At 35.5% G+C, this 18040-nt stretch overlaps 2 protein-coding genes across 3 annotated transcripts; one reads left to right on the plus strand and one right to left on the minus strand.

The window, feature by feature from the left end:
* The first annotated feature begins 6219 nt into the window (after positions 1-6219).
* LOC107809359 (nuclear transcription factor Y subunit A-6) lies at positions 6220-11107 on the plus strand. Of its 2 annotated transcripts, none has more exons than XM_016633962.2 (6): positions 6220-6476; positions 8080-8297; positions 8673-8758; positions 8833-8904; positions 9257-9418; positions 10478-11107. In XM_016633962.2, the coding sequence occupies exons 2-6, from the start codon at positions 8168-8170 to the stop codon at positions 10781-10783; spliced, it is 756 nt and encodes a 251-aa protein (XP_016489448.1). In that variant the 5' UTR covers positions 6220-6476; positions 8080-8167; the 3' UTR covers positions 10784-11107. The 2 variants fall into 2 exon arrangements, with proteins under 2 accessions (XP_016489448.1, XP_016489451.1); XM_016633965.2 differs by having other exon boundaries at positions 6292-6476; positions 8136-8297.
* A 731-nt stretch (positions 11108-11838) lies between these two features.
* On the minus strand, positions 11839-17441 carry LOC107809358 (long chain acyl-CoA synthetase 8). Its single transcript, XM_016633961.2, has 12 exons — positions 17315-17441; positions 16337-16921; positions 16149-16229; positions 15790-16062; positions 14782-14913; positions 14515-14688; positions 14203-14432; positions 13949-14066; positions 13332-13463; positions 13115-13249; positions 12502-12708; positions 11839-12188 (listed from the first exon to the last, which is right to left on the minus strand). The coding sequence occupies exons 2-12, from the start codon at positions 16835-16837 to the stop codon at positions 12024-12026; spliced, it is 2148 nt and encodes a 715-aa protein (XP_016489447.1). The 5' UTR covers positions 16838-16921; positions 17315-17441; the 3' UTR covers positions 11839-12023.
* Positions 17442-18040: the final 599 nt, after the last annotated feature.

Here is an 18040-nt window from a genome sequence, read left to right on the forward strand (position 1 = left end):
GCATTTTATGTCAACAAAAGAGTTGAGCAGACAAGAGGAAAACTCAGGTTAGTTATTAATTACCAGCCACTTAACAATTTCCTCCAAGATGATAAATTTCTCATCCCAAATAAACTCACTCTTTTCTCCCACTTAGCCAAGGCCAAATATTTTTCTAAGTTTGATTTAAAATCGGGATTTTGGCAATTGGGAATCTACCCTGAAGAACGGCCCAAAACGGGATTTTGCATCCCCGATCATCTCTTCCAATGGAAAGTCATGCCCTTCGGGTTGAAAACTGCACCCTCCTTGTTCCAAAAAGCCATGATAAAAATCTTCCAACCCATCCTCTATACCTCCTTAGTTTACATTGATGACATCTTGTTATTTAGTGATACATTGGAAGAACATGTCAATTTGCTTCGTCAATTCGAGGCATTGGTAACACAATACGAGATCATGCTTTCAGCAAAAAAGATGGTTCTTGCTCAAAAGGAGATCGATTTTCTCGGAATGAATTTTGTCCAAGGTGAATACAGTCCAGGACCACATATATGTCAGGAATTACTCAAATTTTCGGATACCAACCTTACAACAAAGCAGATCCAACATTTCTTGGGTGTAATAAATTATGTAAGAGATTTCATCCCAAATATCTCTACATACATTTCACCGCTCACAGAAATGCTCAAGAAAAATACTCCATCATGGGGAGAGAAACATGATGAAGCAGTCAGAAAAATAAGGGAGATATCTAAAAATGTCAAGTCCCTCTACATCTCTTCAGATGGAAAGAAGATACTACAAACTGATGCCAGCAATGAATATTAGAGTGCTGTTCTATTTGGAAAAAAATGGCCAGAGGAAAATATGCGGATACGCCAGTGGGAAGTTCAAAGATGCGGAGCAACATTATCGCTCCATTTTCAAGGAGATTCTTGCAGTAAAGAATGGAATCGAGAAATTCAATTTCTTCCTTATTCATACAGAATTTCTAATAGAGATGGATATGAAGGCCTTCCCAAAGATGATCCAGATAAATGCAAAAATTATTCTCAATCCTCAGCTTCTCAGATGGGCTCAATGGTTCTCTCCATACAAATTTCAAGTCAAACACCTGAAAGGAAAGGATAATATTCTCGCGGATTTTCTGTCTCGACCGGAAGAATTCTCAAAAAGATTTTCCCCAGCAAAACTGAAGTCAAAGCAAAAGTTAATTAGCCACATCTTCATGCTTTCAAATATACCAGGAACAAGTTCATTAAAGCCAATAGATCATCCACCGGAGTTGTTCAACCTCATGAATCCCTTTGATCCGTCAATTATTATGGAAAGAAGAACTTATTATGAGCTCCAAGTTTTCCGGCAACATGGAGGATCCATTCTCAAGCCATATGGGGTCAATCTAGAATATCTGTTCTGTCATATATTCATAGCTCAATCCAAGGATTTTCCACAAGAACTATTATCGTTTTTCTAGTACCTATGCCATCAGTATCATATTTTCATGGAATTCAAATGTAACGTCTTCAAGGATTTTGGTAACATTGCACTAGCCCTTAAAGTATTTTTGCTATGGTTCAAACCTAGAAGATATTGGATAAAATATTTCAACGATTCCTACACAGCAAAGATATTCATGTTCCACAGGCCAGTGAAGATTATTAATGGAAAAGTCCAGGCGCAAGCAGTTGCATCATTCTGGTGGAAATTTTCCGTGTCCATTTTATCAATGGAGGAAGCATATAGCGAGGCACAAAGAATCCTTTTCCAGCAAAATAGGTGCATCCCAAGAGAGATATGGCCAAAAGATTGAGAAAGCTGGAATTATACCAACACCCATCCTCACTGGGAAAGAGTCGGGAAGCAGCAAAAGAGTATCAAACCCTATACGAAGTCATCCGAGAAAAAATCACTCACGACATTTCCAGATAAAATTTGCGGATTACATCTCTCAAACTAGTTTGGGTCCCTTTCTATAGGCAAAAGGGTGAATTAAATTCTTTTTAGCCCATCCCGGCAGCCTATTTTTCCCTTGAACAAAGGTTTTGTTCTTCTGACTAGCCTTTTCTTTTGCATTACATTCACTTTTAAAGTGACCAGTCTTTCTATAGTGTGCGCAGATTTTATTTTCAGGAAGTGTGATGTACTTGCTTTTGGGATCCCACTTAGGTGCAGGGGTCCCATATCCAAGCCCTCTCTTATTGCTACTGTGTTGTTCTTGTAGCTAAGATAGTGCATTAGAGGATTTATTCCATTTGTAAGTTCTGTCTAGTTCATGCTTAACCTTATCTAGATCTTCTTTTAGGACTCTTATCTGCTCATTCTTTTGGTACAATTCATCCTTCATTTTTCCTAAATTTTCTTCTAAGGTGAGATGTATGTGATCAACTTTCTTTTTACATGTTCCTAATTTCAGTTTTAAATTTTCAGATCTAAGTTTTAACACAGTGGTGTCAAGTTCAAGAACCTGGTTCTTCAACTCAGTATTTTTACTATCACTTTCACTAGCCCTGAGTTCCAGATTCTTGCACTTAGCTTTCAAGATTGCACATTCCTTAGACAGTTGTTCCATTTCATTATTTATGACCTCAGACTCATCAATGAAATCTAGCAGTAACTCAGATAGCTTTTCTTTAGAAATCTTGTCTTTGAGATGAATCACACTTACCTCTTGTTCATCATCTGATTCTCCAATGGTCATAAGTGTTTGTTCTTCTCCATCTTCATCTTCTGAATCCTCATATGAGCTTTCTCCCCAGGCAGCAACCATAGCCTTCGTTGATCCTTTATTCTTCTTGGGATGAACTTGTTCCTTCGTTCAGCCCTTTCCTTCTTCCATTCTATTTCTCATTGAGGACAATTTTTGATCATGAGATCAGTCTTACAATATTTGTAACATCCCTCGTTGGTCTGTTTTTCAGGGACCCTTGGTTTGTTGTAAGTTGCACCTCTTGAAGAACCATTTCCTCTCATTAGATACTTCTTGAAGTCTCTCGTGATCATATCCATTTCATCTTCCTCTAGATCTGCACCTTCTTTCTTTCTTGGGAACATCCATCTTCATGGTCTGCCTTCTTAGTTCATAAGCAGTGAGATTTCCAATTAACTTGTCCAACTTGAGAGTGACAATGTTCTTCGACTCCTGAATAGCAGTGATTTTGCTTTCCCAAATAACAGACAAAACCCTTGTCAGAATTTTCTCAACCTTGTCTTCTTCAAGGATAATCCTTCTCAGAGACTTAAGTTCATTTGTACTCAAGTTTCCTTCTTTTGTATTAAATTAAAACATTAATTCGACTAATTGAGATTCGCACTAGGAAAATCTATCCTAGGGGTAAAGCATTCCTACTAGTACTTGAAAAACTTTCACACACATCTAGTCAGCCAACACTTGAGAACAACTTCTACATAGGTAGAGAGAACTTAATTAAACATTATCGCGATAGGCAGATGTGAAATATTTTTAATATAACAATTTCATTTGGGAGATTTGAATAATTTTCAAGAACCATTAACACTTTAGCTTAACAGTCCAGACGCAAGCAAAACTAAAGTGAACGGGCTTCAATATAAAAGTAAATAAAAAATACTAAAAAGTAATGCCAATAAATGATAGCAAAATATGTTTTTTTAGATCAAATCAAATTGCAATTTAAATTACATGGGTATATTTGCTCTAGAAGGATGTAAATTTAATTGACAATCACTAACTCTCGTTCAATCTCGTCTTGTTTTTGAATTTTATACTACCATTTTTCCATTCTTGAAATATGACACCTTTCAATAATTATTTTAAATTAATATAATATAAAAATTGAGTTTATGATTAAAAATTTATAGATATTTATAGTAACATTTGTAGATCCGCCCTTACGTTTTTAATTGGTTTGCAATTTATTAAACAATTTATAGATGAAAATAGAATAGTACAAAATTGGAAAGTTGACAAAAGATGGGCATTTGGATTGGTCTACCATTGATCTATTCTTGTCCTTTTACTTGTCGTCGTTTTGTGTCCGAAAGCTGCCAAAAACCACCGGATTAAGGTTGTCCAAAACCCGCCACGTGTCCGCGTAAAATTAGATTCTTCCGCGTGGTACCACATTACGTGGATCAATGTACAACCGAATCTACTTACTTTTAATTGTCACTTTTGCTTTTACCAAACTACCCCTTGTTATAAAAATGTTTTTGTGAGAATTGGTACAAAAATCTCTTATAGCATGATCCAGCTTCTAAAAATCAATTTATTTTTGTAAACTATTTTTTATATTTATATACCATTTTCCATTCTTGAAATATGACACCTTCCAATAATTATTTCAAATTAATATATTATAAAAATTGAGTTTACGATTAAATATTTATAGTAACACTTGTAGATCTGCTCTTACGTTTTAAATTGGTTTACAATTAATTAAACAATTTATAGATGAAATAGAATAGTACAAAATTAAAAATCTCTTATAGCATGATCCAGCTTCTAAAAATCAATTTATTTTTGTAAACTATTTTTTTAAATAGTATTCTTAAAAAATTCTCTTTGATGAAAAATAATTTGTATATAGTTAATCAAATTAAAAAGTATTTTTTAATAGTAATTAATATTTGACCAAACTTTTAAAAAATATCTTCAAATATATTTTCTCGAAAATGTTTTCAAAAAACACGTTTGACCTTGGAGAACCTTGACCAAACGTGTTGTTAGTGAGTTGTTTGGTTATTGGGATTATGTGTCAATATTAATGTGCAATTGCATTTTTCTTATTTTTAAACTGGAATTATATTTATATATGATTTCATTATCTCATTTAGAAAGTGAGGTTAAAATTTTAATCTCAAAATTATAATTTTGAGATAATATTATTTTGAATCGAATGACCCCTAAATACTTCCCTCCCGTGTCTTAATTTGATTGATAGAAACTTTAATAACATAATTTTTTTAAATTATATGATCTTAAAATAAAGGTGATAACATACCTAAATATCTTTTGGATTTTGTGATAAAAGTAAGAAGTAATATTAAAATTTTAAAATAAATAAGTATAATGAATAACCAATTAATAACCTCATCATTAGGAACAATAATCAAATTTATACTTCTCGAAGGTTTGGTAGGATGGTAAGTAACTTCCACTTCCAACCAAGAGGTCGTGAGTTCGAGTCTCCCAGGAGCAAGGTGAGAAGTTCTCGGAGGGAAGTATATCGGGGGTCTATTTGGAAATTGCCTCTCTATCTCAGGTAGGAGTAAGGTCGGTGTACACACTACTCTCTCAGACCCCACTAAATGAGATTATACTAGGTTATTGTTGTTGTTGTAATCAAATTTATACTTCCAAAACCCACTCCAGAGTTTAGCGCGTTCACTTCACATAGCCAGATGGGAGAAGTAAGCTATTGCCATTTAAGAAACATGTCGGGCACGAGAAGCGCAAGCGCGTGATGGAGTACATTGAACAGTGGAGGGGCGGCTAAGAACTGTGGTAGAGGGAGATAATATTAGAGTTACAGCACAGTGTACAAAGCTGATAATGACAGTGAAGGAAATGACTTTTGTTTTTAAGTGGACCAAGTTGGATCTATCCAAGTAGTAGAAGAAGTGCTAAAAAACAAAACTCAAAAAAATGGTTAAAGGTTTGAGAAATGATGATGCTTTAATATTTGGACCTTTCTTAATTTTAATCCTTTAAGTAATGAGACAATGACCAAATTTAAGGGTGTGTTTGGTATGAATAATATTTTTTTTTTAAAAAAATCTAATTTTTTTCATATTTTATTCCTTAAAAATTTCAATTTTTTTTTCTAGGAAAATAACTTTCCTACCAAGAAAAAGAGAAAATAATTTTCACAACTCTTTTTCAACCTAAAGAGAGCAAATTCCACTAGGTGATATTTTTTTTATTTGTTCAAGCCTTAATGGATAAAGTTATTAGGTACTTATGTTGGTAGAAAACAGTCAAAATGCCCGCACGCTAACCCAAAATGTTCGCCTGGTGGTCAATGAAGAGAATTAGAACTATGCGATTTTTGGTTCAATATCTAGTAGAGATAAAATACAAGGTAATTTCTTCCTATTTAGCTAACATTGATAGATAGAGTTATCTTGTATTTATTATTGGTGAGAGATAGGAGGCACCTTGTGAAATTAGTCTAATTATGCGCTAGCTTACTTGAACTTCACGATTATTAAAAAATTTTAAATAGGGAGAATATAAAAGTATGTCCTTGAATAGAAAAGGGATGAATAAATTAAAATAGAGGAAATAATTGTTTAGTTAACTGTACACATCATAGCCAGGAAGAAAGATGCACAGATTCTTATAACCCATCACTTGAATTACAAGGCAAAAAAAGGCGATTTCTTTTTAGAGAGAGAGAGAGAAAGGAGAGAGAGAGAGTTTGAAGGAAGGAGACATGCTTGATTTCAACCCAACAAGAAACAGCACTTGTGTTTATTTCTTACTATCTTATTGACTTTACCAGATTCCACAGGTCCTTAATTCTCTCCATTTCACTTCTCTTTCTTCTCTGCTTTTTCTATTTTAGTATTTTCTTATGTTCTTTCATGTTTCAGTATTTGTGTACTATTTCATTTTGCTATTGATTTTTCAAAATTTCCATTTTTGGGTATTGTGTATTATGCTGGTTTGGTTAGATAAAGAATGTTCTAGTGAAAATCTTGAATGCATGTTGACTTTAAAGTCAAAGATATGTCCTTTTTTAGATAATTTTGGGTAAAGTTGCTATTTTTATTGGTTTTCTGTATATTTGCTGTTTATGGGTTGTGATAAGAAACTGAGTTTATTCTTCTAATAGCAACATTTGTAGAGTGGTGCTGTTGATGCAATAAAGATCTGAAAATTTTGTTGACTTTTTTCATGATTTTGTGTTCTTGTTTTTGATCTAGTGTTTTTCTCCTTTTGTTTTCTGGGGTTATGAAAAGTGGTTTCTGATAAATTGCCATTTTGATCAAGTCATGATCTTCAGGGCATAAGTTTCTTTTGATGTTAGAACAAGATGCATGCGGGTTTTTTATTTAAATTTTAATACCAGGTTAGTAATTTTGACGAGGAGCATAAATTTATGTGTAAAAGTCCACTAAAATTACAACAAACAGTAGATATGAATCCATAACTTTAAGAATACGATGGATTCAATGCTAAAGATCTTAGAGGTTCAACCCATAGAGTTGAAATCCTGGTCCAGCTCTTTATGGTCAGTGAGGATTTATATAGTCGACCCCCGCTTGTTTGGACTGAGGGTTAGTTCTTGTCATTGTTGTTTTTGTAATTGGTATAGCTGATTCCATTTTAGGTGGTCATTTTGCTATTTGTTCCTAGCCTTTATGTTTTTAGGGTCTATATCTATGAATGGACTATATTAGGTTGGTGAACTACTTTTGTTGATATATTGATAAATTGCTAGTTAATGCATGTAAATATCAGACACAAAATTCTTGTCTACCTCTGTATGGGGTGCTCTGCTCATCAACCATGGTACTACTAATTTAATAAAATTTCATGCTTAAATGAATTAGCATTGCATAAGCCTGTTGTCCTTGTGTGGTTTATCGTCTTTTGGAGTTCATATTGCAGTTCTGTACTTCCTTTTCCAATTAACACCTTACAATTCTTTTCTCATTGTTCATTTGCACATGATATTAAGTTGCTCGTTGAGAATACGTGGGACTATCTCCACTAGTTCCCTTGTCAACTCATCCCGCTAATCCATCTCTTTATATCGACGTGCTTAATAGCAGAATGGGGAGGTTTTTGTTCATGTAACAGGTCGATGACATTTTAATTACTGCAGTTCTTGATAGAGTATCTGTATATTCGTCTTTGCAATATAAGGGTGTGCAGTTCTGATAGCATGTCTTTAGTAATTTTGGACTTGGTATGTGTTATGCCATGTTAATCTTTTTTGCTTAGTGTCCTTGAGGATTTAAGCTCTCTACACTTTGCAGCCTGAAGCATAGTTGGGAAATCTGTCGCTAATCTTCATTATCGATAAGTAAATTGCTGTACTAGTACAACTTTACTAAAGAAAAGCTTAGAGCTTACATCTGTTTTATGCATCATTTTGCTGTCAATAGCTAATCATGGTGGAGTTCCGATGAACAAGAAACTTCACATAAAATTTTTGCCTCAGAAGTGGAATTTCCGTCTCCTTGCTGTCGCGAGATGAAGTCTTTGGATCCAGACTTACAAGGCGAGACATTGCGGTTGACACATTCTATTATTAATTCACAAGACGAAATGACTACCTCGGAGAAAACAAATTCTCAAGATCAATGTGCCTCCTCAGAATACGGTACACATACTTTAAAGATTGTTAAACTTTTCTAGCAACTCCCTTCTATATATCTTTTAATCTTCGCTAGTTCAGTTTAAATATAATGACCGAGAACTGTACTACTCAAATTACAATAGGTGGTTCTTTTGTGTGTAGAGACACATCTCGATGGGTACAGGTGACCCTTGCTTAGACCACATTATTTGTTCTTAACAAGTTAATGAGTTTCTTATATATATAATAGCGAAAATGTTCTTTGTCAATTGGGCAAGTTTTCTTTCTGATGTATAATTAGCCTCTCAGAATGTTCCTCAACAGGCTTTAACTTTTGACTTGGCGAAGTTCTTTTGTTTATAACGATGGCTATCTTACGTCTTGTTTTGGATTTTCCAGTTCATGATGAAAGATATGGGAGAGATATGCAAGCTCAAATAAAGCCTGCTCTTTTTTCGTCGCAGAATGAAGTGGCCCATTCAACTGTATGTCATTTCTTTTCTAGAGACTTTTACCTTAGCTTTTATCGTGATTTAATTTATAATTTTTCATATTGCAGGGTTTCTCTCCTTTTGGTTACTCTGATCCCTATATGACTGGCTTATATACTGCTTATGGACCTCAAGCTTTTGTGAGTACTTCGCTTTCGTTTTTGTCTCTTGTATTGTTCGCTTTGAAGTTTCCTCTCTACATCTTCAAAGTTGAGATGTTTGCTTAATTTCTAGTATACATAACTTGATTGCAAATATGTTTGACCTTTTTCTTCGTTGACTTAAATCTTAAAAATGTTATGGATTTGGTACAAGTAATTTTGTGATACACCAGATGCAATATTTTGTTGATTCACGCTATAAATATTGAGTAGAGCTCAGTCATTATAGACATAGTTGTCACTAAGTTTGCAAAGAAGATGGATAACGGTATCACATATTGACTCCTAATTCTCTCGTAAAAGTTCTAATATCGATATTTGGTCAATGCAGCCACAAATGATGGGGATAGCGCCTACCCGCGTCCCACTCCCCCTAGATCTTGCAGAGGATGGACCAATTTATGTAAATGCAAAACAGTACCATGGGATCATGAGGCGGAGACAGATACGTGCTAAGCTTGAGGCTCAGAACAAACTTGTCAAAAATAGAAAGGTATTAGGCTACTTTCTGCTCTTCCCCAGTTTTCATTTCGTTTCATTTAATGAGCTGCGATATGAGTCTGACTCGCTCAAATTGAAGAAAAAGAGGGTAGATAGATTAGAGGAGGGGTAGCAAGATCCTTGCAATTTGGACCATCTTATCCTTTTAATTTAGCTTGTGCTTAACAACATAACAAAGGAAGTTTTCCTCGAGAAACTAAGCAAAATATATGTATGTATAGAATATTCAGTAACAGTTCTCAACATACTTGGTATTTTATAGTGGGACATTCTACTGTTAACAAACTTTAATCAGCCCATCTAACGGTTAACAAATAGCTATTAGTACTTGCTCTTCGATGTATTCGCATGGTGCATGAGCATAAGCACTGTTCTAATCAAAGTCTTTTCTTCCACAAAAATTACTGAATTGTTTTTTATAAAGCGCAAATCGTACAGGTAGGTGACAAGCATTCTCTGAGGACATCAATCTGCTGCAATTTTTCCATGAAGTTATATTCAGGAATAAGCAATATGTGATCCTGCATTATATCATTAAATAAGGCCCAATATTACTATGGAAGCCATGATTGATTCTCCAAGTCTATGTACTGTGGTTCAATAATTGTGTCCTAAGGTTTTTTGTCATTTGTTGTCTCGACATGTCAAACTCCATCGTTTTGATAATTATGTTACAAGAAACAGGAAAATAGGCTGGTTAGAGAGATCTAAGGAGAGGAAATAAAAGAAATTGGCAATCTTCTTTCTGCGGGTATTTTTTTTTTGCTGGGGAGGGGGGGGAGGGGCTCGTGAAAATGGCGCTCCTCGGGTCTTAGAGTTTAGGGTTTTTTTAAGGTGGTTTATAAAAACCAGTAACCAAATAGGACAAGATGAAGACAAATAGGACCATGTGCACAGAAGACAACTCAAGTAGGATGACTACCATTACAATACAAGTACAGGCTAGTGTAGTCCAAAAATAGGATACACTAAACCTCTTGACTTTTTACTTTATCATACTTCAAGATTGAATTTTGGACTTATTGTTCTTCTGGTCTTTTATTGCATGCAGCCATATCTTCATGAGTCACGGCATCTTCATGCAGTGAATAGAGTTAGAGGGTCCGGAGGACGTTTTCTTAGCTCAAAGAAAGTGCATCAATCTGATCCAAATAGTTACCCCACTAACGCAATTTCTTCTCAAGACTCAGTTGAGCGCGAAAATTCAACTTCTGCTTTCTCAAGTGTCCGGAAAGATGTCAACAATGGCGTCAGCTTCCAGCAGCAACCTGATCACAGGGCCTTTGGTGTATCCTCTCACATGGCTATTACCATGCAAGGCAATGGGAATCAGCAACGTGCTCCAGTTGTCCGGTGATAATTTCTAACTGAACAAAGATAGTCACCGGCAGGCAACTCATCCTTGGCTTTATCCTTTCTATTAAGTATCTGTGGTTTTTGTAAGTGTCAAATGGATTCCACTGTTGTAATAGTGAATTTGGTTTGTTAATCCTAGATTTGAACCTAGATTATGGAAAGGAAGTTTTTTGTTCTGAATTAGTCGTCTGTTTTGCTGCACGTCTGCACCTAGCATGAAATGGTGTATGCAGTGGAAGTTGTTAATGAAACTGAAAAGAAAAGAAACGAAATGTTGCTGTGTTTTGAGTGGAACAAGATGTTGATGTATATTTGCCAAATTTAATCAGAAAAAGTTGTGCAATGTGTTCAGTGGACTTTCTTGAATCTGAGCTAGCTTGAAAAGTGTTTTGGAACTGCTTAGAGAGGATGTAAAACATTTTCCTTGGATTATGTTAGAATCTTAGAACCAACACATTACTTGGATTGTAATCTGTTGGTCAGCGGCGGAGCTAGAATTTGAAGTTTATGAATTCTAAATGCTAGAAATTGAAGTTTATGAATTCTAGATACTGACAATAGGTGTTAGTAATTGAGTCATGAATTTCTTATTATAAATATGTGGTTTGAACTAAAACTATGAGTTTGGCCGAACTCGTGCATAACCTTCTAGCTCCGCTCCTGGTGTTGGTGCTTCTATAAGATGGATGATGCATCATCTATATATTGAAGGTAACCAGTGGTGGATCCAACAATAGCTGTGTTTTAAGTCCTATGTTGCGTGAACTCTTCAAAATGCTTCTGCGCCCGTGTCAGATCCTCTGAAAATATTCTACTTTTGGAGGATCCGACACGCATGCAGTGACATTTTCGGAGAAACCGAGCAACATACGTTTTAACATCAATCCTGTATATATGTACAATAGGAAGTATAAATATACATCTGAGAACCCACTTTCTCGAGTATAAATTTGAGATCCACAAGGTGAGCAACGGGTGAGGTCCAGGACAGATTGGTTGTTTTGACAGTTAAAAGATATACTCAGAAGGACAAGCATACTGAGAACAACATCAATGTAATAAAGGGGTAACTGACCTTAGCATAATTGATTGAAATCTAATACAAGGAAATAAGATGTGTGATTGCACTTCACTAGGAAAACTGATGCTTTTCTAAGATATTATTACTACTCTTCAACTGCCAATAAACTACATATTTCTCCTGCTACATGGGGATAACTCAGTCAACACTAGATGAAAATTCATTGATACAACTTCTGAAGCTCATCCTTGAATTTAGCCTTGAGGGGTTCGCGCTTCAATTTGAGAGCTGCAGTAACTAATCCAGACTCGGGTGTCCATGGCTCGGGTATCAACTTGATCTTTGCTGGAATCTCAAACTTGTCCAATCTTGCAGCTTTTCCTACCTGCATTTCAGTCACATTACCTAACATTCAGCACTCTATAGTTGAAAACTAGTCACAAATTATTTCTGTGAAATTAGAGATTTTTTGCTTCCGTAGAGTGAATCTGTTATTGGCAAAACGATACAACTTATTCACTATTCGCACTGACAATGATAGCATTCTTCAATTACGTTGTCCGGGATTTATGTCTTATGATAGCGTCAGGTTATCCTATACAAAGCTTAACACCGAGCTGTCAGAGGCCTATATACAAGCCAAGTTCATTTTCAGTAGGATCGTCGTGATTATAAATGGCATGAAAAAGGAGACAAACCTTTGAAAGCGATTGCTGGACCTCATTGACTGCTTCAGCTTTGTTGCACAGATCGGAAAAAGCTCTGTGCTCGATACCATTTTCTTGCGCCCATTTCTCAAGCACCTTTTGTGAAGGAACAACTAGTGCTACACAGAAATTGTGGAAGGGGTCTGCATAGACCATTATGTTATCAACATAATTGCTTGATAAAAGTGCTGCCTCAACCTGAAATGAACATTAATTCATCAAACTATTGCCAGAAATCAAGACTTAAAGAGGAGAACAAATTCGGTAAGACAAATTTGAAGCAAGAAATACCAAACTCAGATCAGAGGCCAAAATAACAGAAAGAAAATCCCAGTAAATATAATATGAAGTTTTTATAATGCCCGCTACTGCCATTGTATAATACACAGTTGCATTGAGCGAGCATCCAAAATAAAAAATTATACATCCACCACCAAAATGAACTCGGAAGTCACAGTCAGATGCACTAAATCAAACCAGATTATGTTCATAGTAGCACCAGGCAAAGCATTAAATGTATATTTCTGGAAAATGACGTGATGAAGGGAAAAAGAGAATGGTGAATACCGACCTATCCAAAATATATAAATGAAAAAGTAAATACCTTTCCAAGTGAGATATACTCCCCGTGCTGAAGTTTCACAATATCTTTCTTTCTATCAATGATTTCAAGGCATCCATCAGGATGAAACCTTCCAATATCACCAGTGTAGAACCAGCGCATGCCCCTCTCATCAACCTGAATCAGAGATAACAACGGAATAAACAGGCTTGTCTAAAAACAAATTCAGTCCATTTACACAAGAGAAGCTTAGAACTACCTTGTACACCTCATTAGTTTTGTCATCATTGTTGAAGTAACCAGCAGTAACACTGTTCCCACCAACAACTACTTCTCCCCGAGGCATCGGCTTATCAACAATTCTGTAGCCTCCTTCTTCCCAAGAAATTAGCTGTATTGTTAAACACAGGACATACTAACCTCAGGGAACATTTATGATATTATCCTTAATTCATAGAATGTGATAACACAAGGGTGAGAAGACTGGTCAGGTTTTTGTTGAGTAAAAGTCATAAGCTTTAAAAAAGGGAAATGGTAGACACTTGCTAATGCAGTTTAGACAACACGTCGATTTCAAACAGGAAGCAGAACTCTCTTATGTAGGAGACATTAATTGCCTTGTTGGTATTACTCTTCTAACTACATGAACACTAATTTCCCTGGAGTCAGATCATTTTGTCCACTACATGAAATTCTACCAAATGTATCTATTCAGAACAACTTCGTTGAATAGTTAGAACATAGATCTTTTAATAAATGATTGAATGTAGCAGATGGTCTCAAAAGAATTCTATAGACTGGTTATGAATGGGACAATCCCAGATTATCCATATGTGAGATGTTATCAATCTTTTTACCAAGAAGTACCCACCATACCTTTATATAGGAACAAGGAAGAGGTGGACCAACACGACCAACAGAAGGATCATCCGACTCGGAAAAGGCAGCTCCTGCAAATGTCTCTGTCAAGCCATATCCCTGACCAATAGGAGCTCTGCAGCAAATGATTATAAAAATTTTAGCAGCCCATCCAGAGAGTAGTGATGAAAAAAAGGAAAGCATTCGCTCTTATATTACAAGTAAACTGTATTCAGAACAATTTCCTAATGTCTAGAAAGCAGAAAAGTTACCCCATACAAATGTTGATAAATCTTTGTGTATCTCCTGACAAAGGAGCACCACCGCAAAGCATGAAACGGATATCTCCTCCGAGGACTGATCGTATCTTTTTAAAAACAATTACCTCCCATAATCGTTTCTCTAGACCCCATGCTCCAAACCAGCTACCTTCAATAGCGGCCAATCGGCGCTTAAAGGCAATATTGAAAAGTTTCTTGGCAGATCCTCCCTTCTCCTCCACCTAGATTGAGAAAAATATAAACAAGAGATTAGTACCTCATTTGAGGCCCTATACTCCACCTAAAATATGCTCCAGCTCAAACCTTCTTTATAACACCATCCCTAACACGATCCAGAATGGCTGGAACTGCGGCCATTAAAGTAGGCTTTAAAGCGGAGGCATCTCCCTGGGTCCCTTTCATGATTTTATTAGATGTATCTGTCAACGTCAGAGCCGAGCCATAACCAATTGACACACCAGAAGTCAACATAACAGTCTGCAGGACCAGAACCGCTTAGAACTAAAACAATTTTCATTGCTAGATAAAGACTCAAAGAAACAAAAACGATATATAAACTCTGAAGATTACCTCAGCAGCTAACTCGAAAACATGAGCTAAAGGTAAATATGCCAAATAGACATCACTGCTTCCAAGTTTTGGAATAACAGTTGTAACTGCAGCTGCAGTGGCTACGATATTGCCATGAGTTATCATGACACCCTAAAACAGAAAAAGAGAACTTAATTGAGAACACTTCAAGCAAACTTTTTTTAACAAACGAAGAGGATAGCATTAAAAAAATTAAGCTTGATTAAACTCAAAGCCAAAAGAGAACAAGGAAAAATTATTGCATTGGAGATAGACATCCAGCATATATGGCTTATGAGATTACATTATGGCAAAAGTTAATGCTCATTTTCTTTTTGCTCGCTCGGTTTAAGCTTTTATAGCGTAATTGATAGGATTGAAAGAAGAAACATTTTCCAGGACTAGGGTTGAACTCTTCCTAAGGGAAAATGCCAAGTGTGTGCCATGACTACTTTGTCTTTGAACAGGCAGAATGCTGTCATAGAATCCGCTATGACAAAGTAGAATAAGTTATGTTGTCCTAACAAAAGCTAGGAAAGAAAGGAGTTCTCTTTTTTCCAGCCTTCTTTCGAAAGGCATATATGTATTCTCGCTTTTCAAGGGGAATTTAAGTTAAATCTAGTGTAAGGGATATCTAGAATACGCCTTAACGATCAATGGTTAAAGATGGGTGGTTTTGCTAGAATAAGCAATAATGAGATAATTGTCTGGCTCCTGCAAAAGTGATCAGAAACATCTCCATCTATACATCTTTATGGAATTTCAATTCCATTCACTGCATTAATCACCGAGCATTTACCCGTGGAGCCAAGATTGATGAACTATATTTTATTGTTCAATTCAGGTCTTGTAACAGTTAAATAACACAAAAGATCTGGCCAGTGAAAAGCAAAGATACTCTATCCCAGTGAGGAATGGCGAACATATTTGGTTATGTTTTCTCTTGCATTCCAGCTTAAAGTTAAATATCATATCAGACGGAAAAATTGAAAGCAAGTTGCACCATACCTTAGGCATTCCTGTGCTGCCACTTGTATACATGATCACCGCAATATCTTTCTTTATAGGCAGTATTGGCTGAATAGGACTACTTTTACCCAGTTTTTCAACTTCCGAGAAAGGCGTCACCCTCCAGCTGTCAATATTCGTGGAAATGCTCGAATCTATTGCAGTCTTATCGTCTTCAAAATATATGACATTGTTGATGGTTTTCAGGCTAGAACCAATTGCAGCCAATTTTTTAAGTTGCTTGGCATCACAAATCAACGTGGATGCTTGAGTCTGTCGATGACCACAAGTGAATTCAATTCATCACGTCATTGGCACCTCGTGTTAATCTAGGAGAAAAAATATTTAAATTGACGCACCTCATTTAACGAGTGTATAAGTGCATCATCTCCCAAAGAAGCATAAATAGTAACAACAGTTATATTCTGGCGGAAGCATCCCTGAAAACAATAATTTCACCTATTAAAACTTATTGCACTCCTGTAGTGATGAGATAGCGAACAACCATAGTAATAATTTCAATATTAAATGGGATTAACTCGAATACCTGAAAGGCGATGAGCCACTCCGCACGAGTTTCAGAGAACATAGCAGCACGAGTCTCCACATCATGACCCAAATTAACAAGACCAGAGGCAAAGTTACAAACACGATCAAATGTTTGCCCATAAGTCTCCCACTGATACTCTCCCAACTGAAGTTTCTCAAACTTCCTTCCGTCCTTTGCTGTTATAAAGTCCCTATTAACTAGTTTTCTAGTCCCAAGACAGCGCTTAGACGAATGTTTTTTACAAGACTTCTCAAATAGAGCTGCCATTGTTGTAGCCCCTTCCCAAGGAACTTCAACTAATTTGTCCGATTTAGCATTTCGCATTGCGAAACCTGCCTCACCACCAACTTGAACTGGAACTCCTCTCTGTTTTGCCCTTTTCTTCCCCATAAGTACCAATGAGAGGAATATAGGTATTATAATCGCAATAACAACAGCACCAGCAACCGCAGATGACCCCTGGTCATTGAATAAGGAGACATAACTATTGCTGGCCATTCTCTCCAATATATTCCGATTGTAATTACTTTCTTCAGAACCTTCTATTTTATATGCTATACGGTTCTACGCTTCCACAATACTCTTCAAAATAAAAAACAAAAAAGATACATAAGACATAATACACAAATCAGCATCATTGCAGGCGAGCAATGCAAATGTGGCATTTCGGACAAAAAGGCATTCCCCAATGACATGAACCAATTAATGCAATTAGTATGGCATTCTCTGCCCAAGAAGATACATCAATTGAATAAACAATGAGCTAAAACTACAAAAACTAACAAATATTTGTGCATTTTCAGTCAATCTTCATAAGATAAGCATCATGAATACTTTCAAATGGGTAACATAATTTACACTAAGCTCGCACTCACGTAACTTCACAACTATTAGTTTCAAAAATTTCGGATCAAACTTGAACATTAAGAAAATGATCATCTAAATAGGAAATTGGAAAATTCACGAAAATGGTACCTTGAAAAGAATTTATGGATTGTTGGTTTTTGAAGGTTAAGTCATGCAAAATGAGGAAAGTTGATGAAAAGTTTTCAGTTTCCAGAAAGAGTAAGTTCTTTCTGTTTGCTGTTGAAATATATATAGGGTAGATTGGCACAGAACTCTGTGTATTTGCGGTTTGATTCAGATACCTTTGGGTATTGCAAATTCACTCCCGAATTTTGTAATAGTCTTCCCCATTATTGGATTCCTATTTTTGTTTCTTTACCATGTTAGGACCACAAGATTTCTAGTTTTTTTTTAGAAAGATTAATGATGGGACTTAAACAGCGAGGATAATTATGTATTTTTTTTTTATCTTAATTTGTATTGATTGTTAATATCTTAAAGCAAAATTTCATACTTAGTAGTTATACAATCAATAATAAAATCAATATTTATAACTAAAACTGATGTAAAAACATATGAAACTATTGGGAAAAAGAACATGCTTATTTTGTAAATACTCATTTTCACAACATAAATGAATTAAGCAAAAAATTGTGTATTTATTAATACCAAAAATATTATTTACTTAACAATAAATTGTACATTTGTTTGGTAGATTAAAAGTTTGCTAATACCTCTTCTCAACCTTGATTAATATAACCAAATGAACTATAAAATGGCTTTAAAATTTAATATGGAGCTGACACATAGCAGAAAGATCCATATCCTCATTTATATGACTAATAACAAGTTGAA

The sequence above is a fragment of the Nicotiana tabacum genome, chromosome 8 (assembly GCF_000715075.1).
Source record: "Nicotiana tabacum cultivar K326 chromosome 8, ASM71507v2, whole genome shotgun sequence".
NCBI lineage: Eukaryota > Viridiplantae > Streptophyta > Magnoliopsida > Solanales > Solanaceae > Nicotiana > Nicotiana tabacum.

What these genes read in the sequence shown, in the direction of transcription:
- LOC107809359 (XM_016633962.2), top strand. Translation starts at nt 8,168, where the DNA reads ATGAAGTCTTTGGATCCAGACTTACAAGGCGAGACATTGCGGTTGACA. An exon ending in ATGAAGTGGCCCATTCAACT is followed by an intron (nt 8,759 to 8,832) that starts GTATGTCATTTC and finishes TTCATATTGCAG; the next exon opens with GGTTTCTCTCCTTTTGGTTA. An exon ending in AACTTGTCAAAAATAGAAAG is followed by an intron (nt 9,419 to 10,477) that starts GTATTAGGCTAC and finishes TATTGCATGCAG; the next exon opens with CCATATCTTCATGAGTCACG.
- LOC107809358 (XM_016633961.2), bottom strand. Translation starts at nt 16,837, where the DNA reads ATGGCCAGCAATAGTTATGTCTCCTTATTCAATGACCAGGGGTCATCT. An exon ending in GGGATGGTGTTATAAAGAAG is followed by an intron (nt 14,433 to 14,514) that starts GTTTGAGCTGGA and finishes TTCTCAATCTAG; the next exon opens with GTGGAGGAGAAGGGAGGATC. An exon ending in TTCCTTGTTCCTATATAAAG is followed by an intron (nt 13,464 to 13,948) that starts GTATGGTGGGTA and finishes TTAACAATACAG; the next exon opens with CTAATTTCTTGGGAAGAAGG.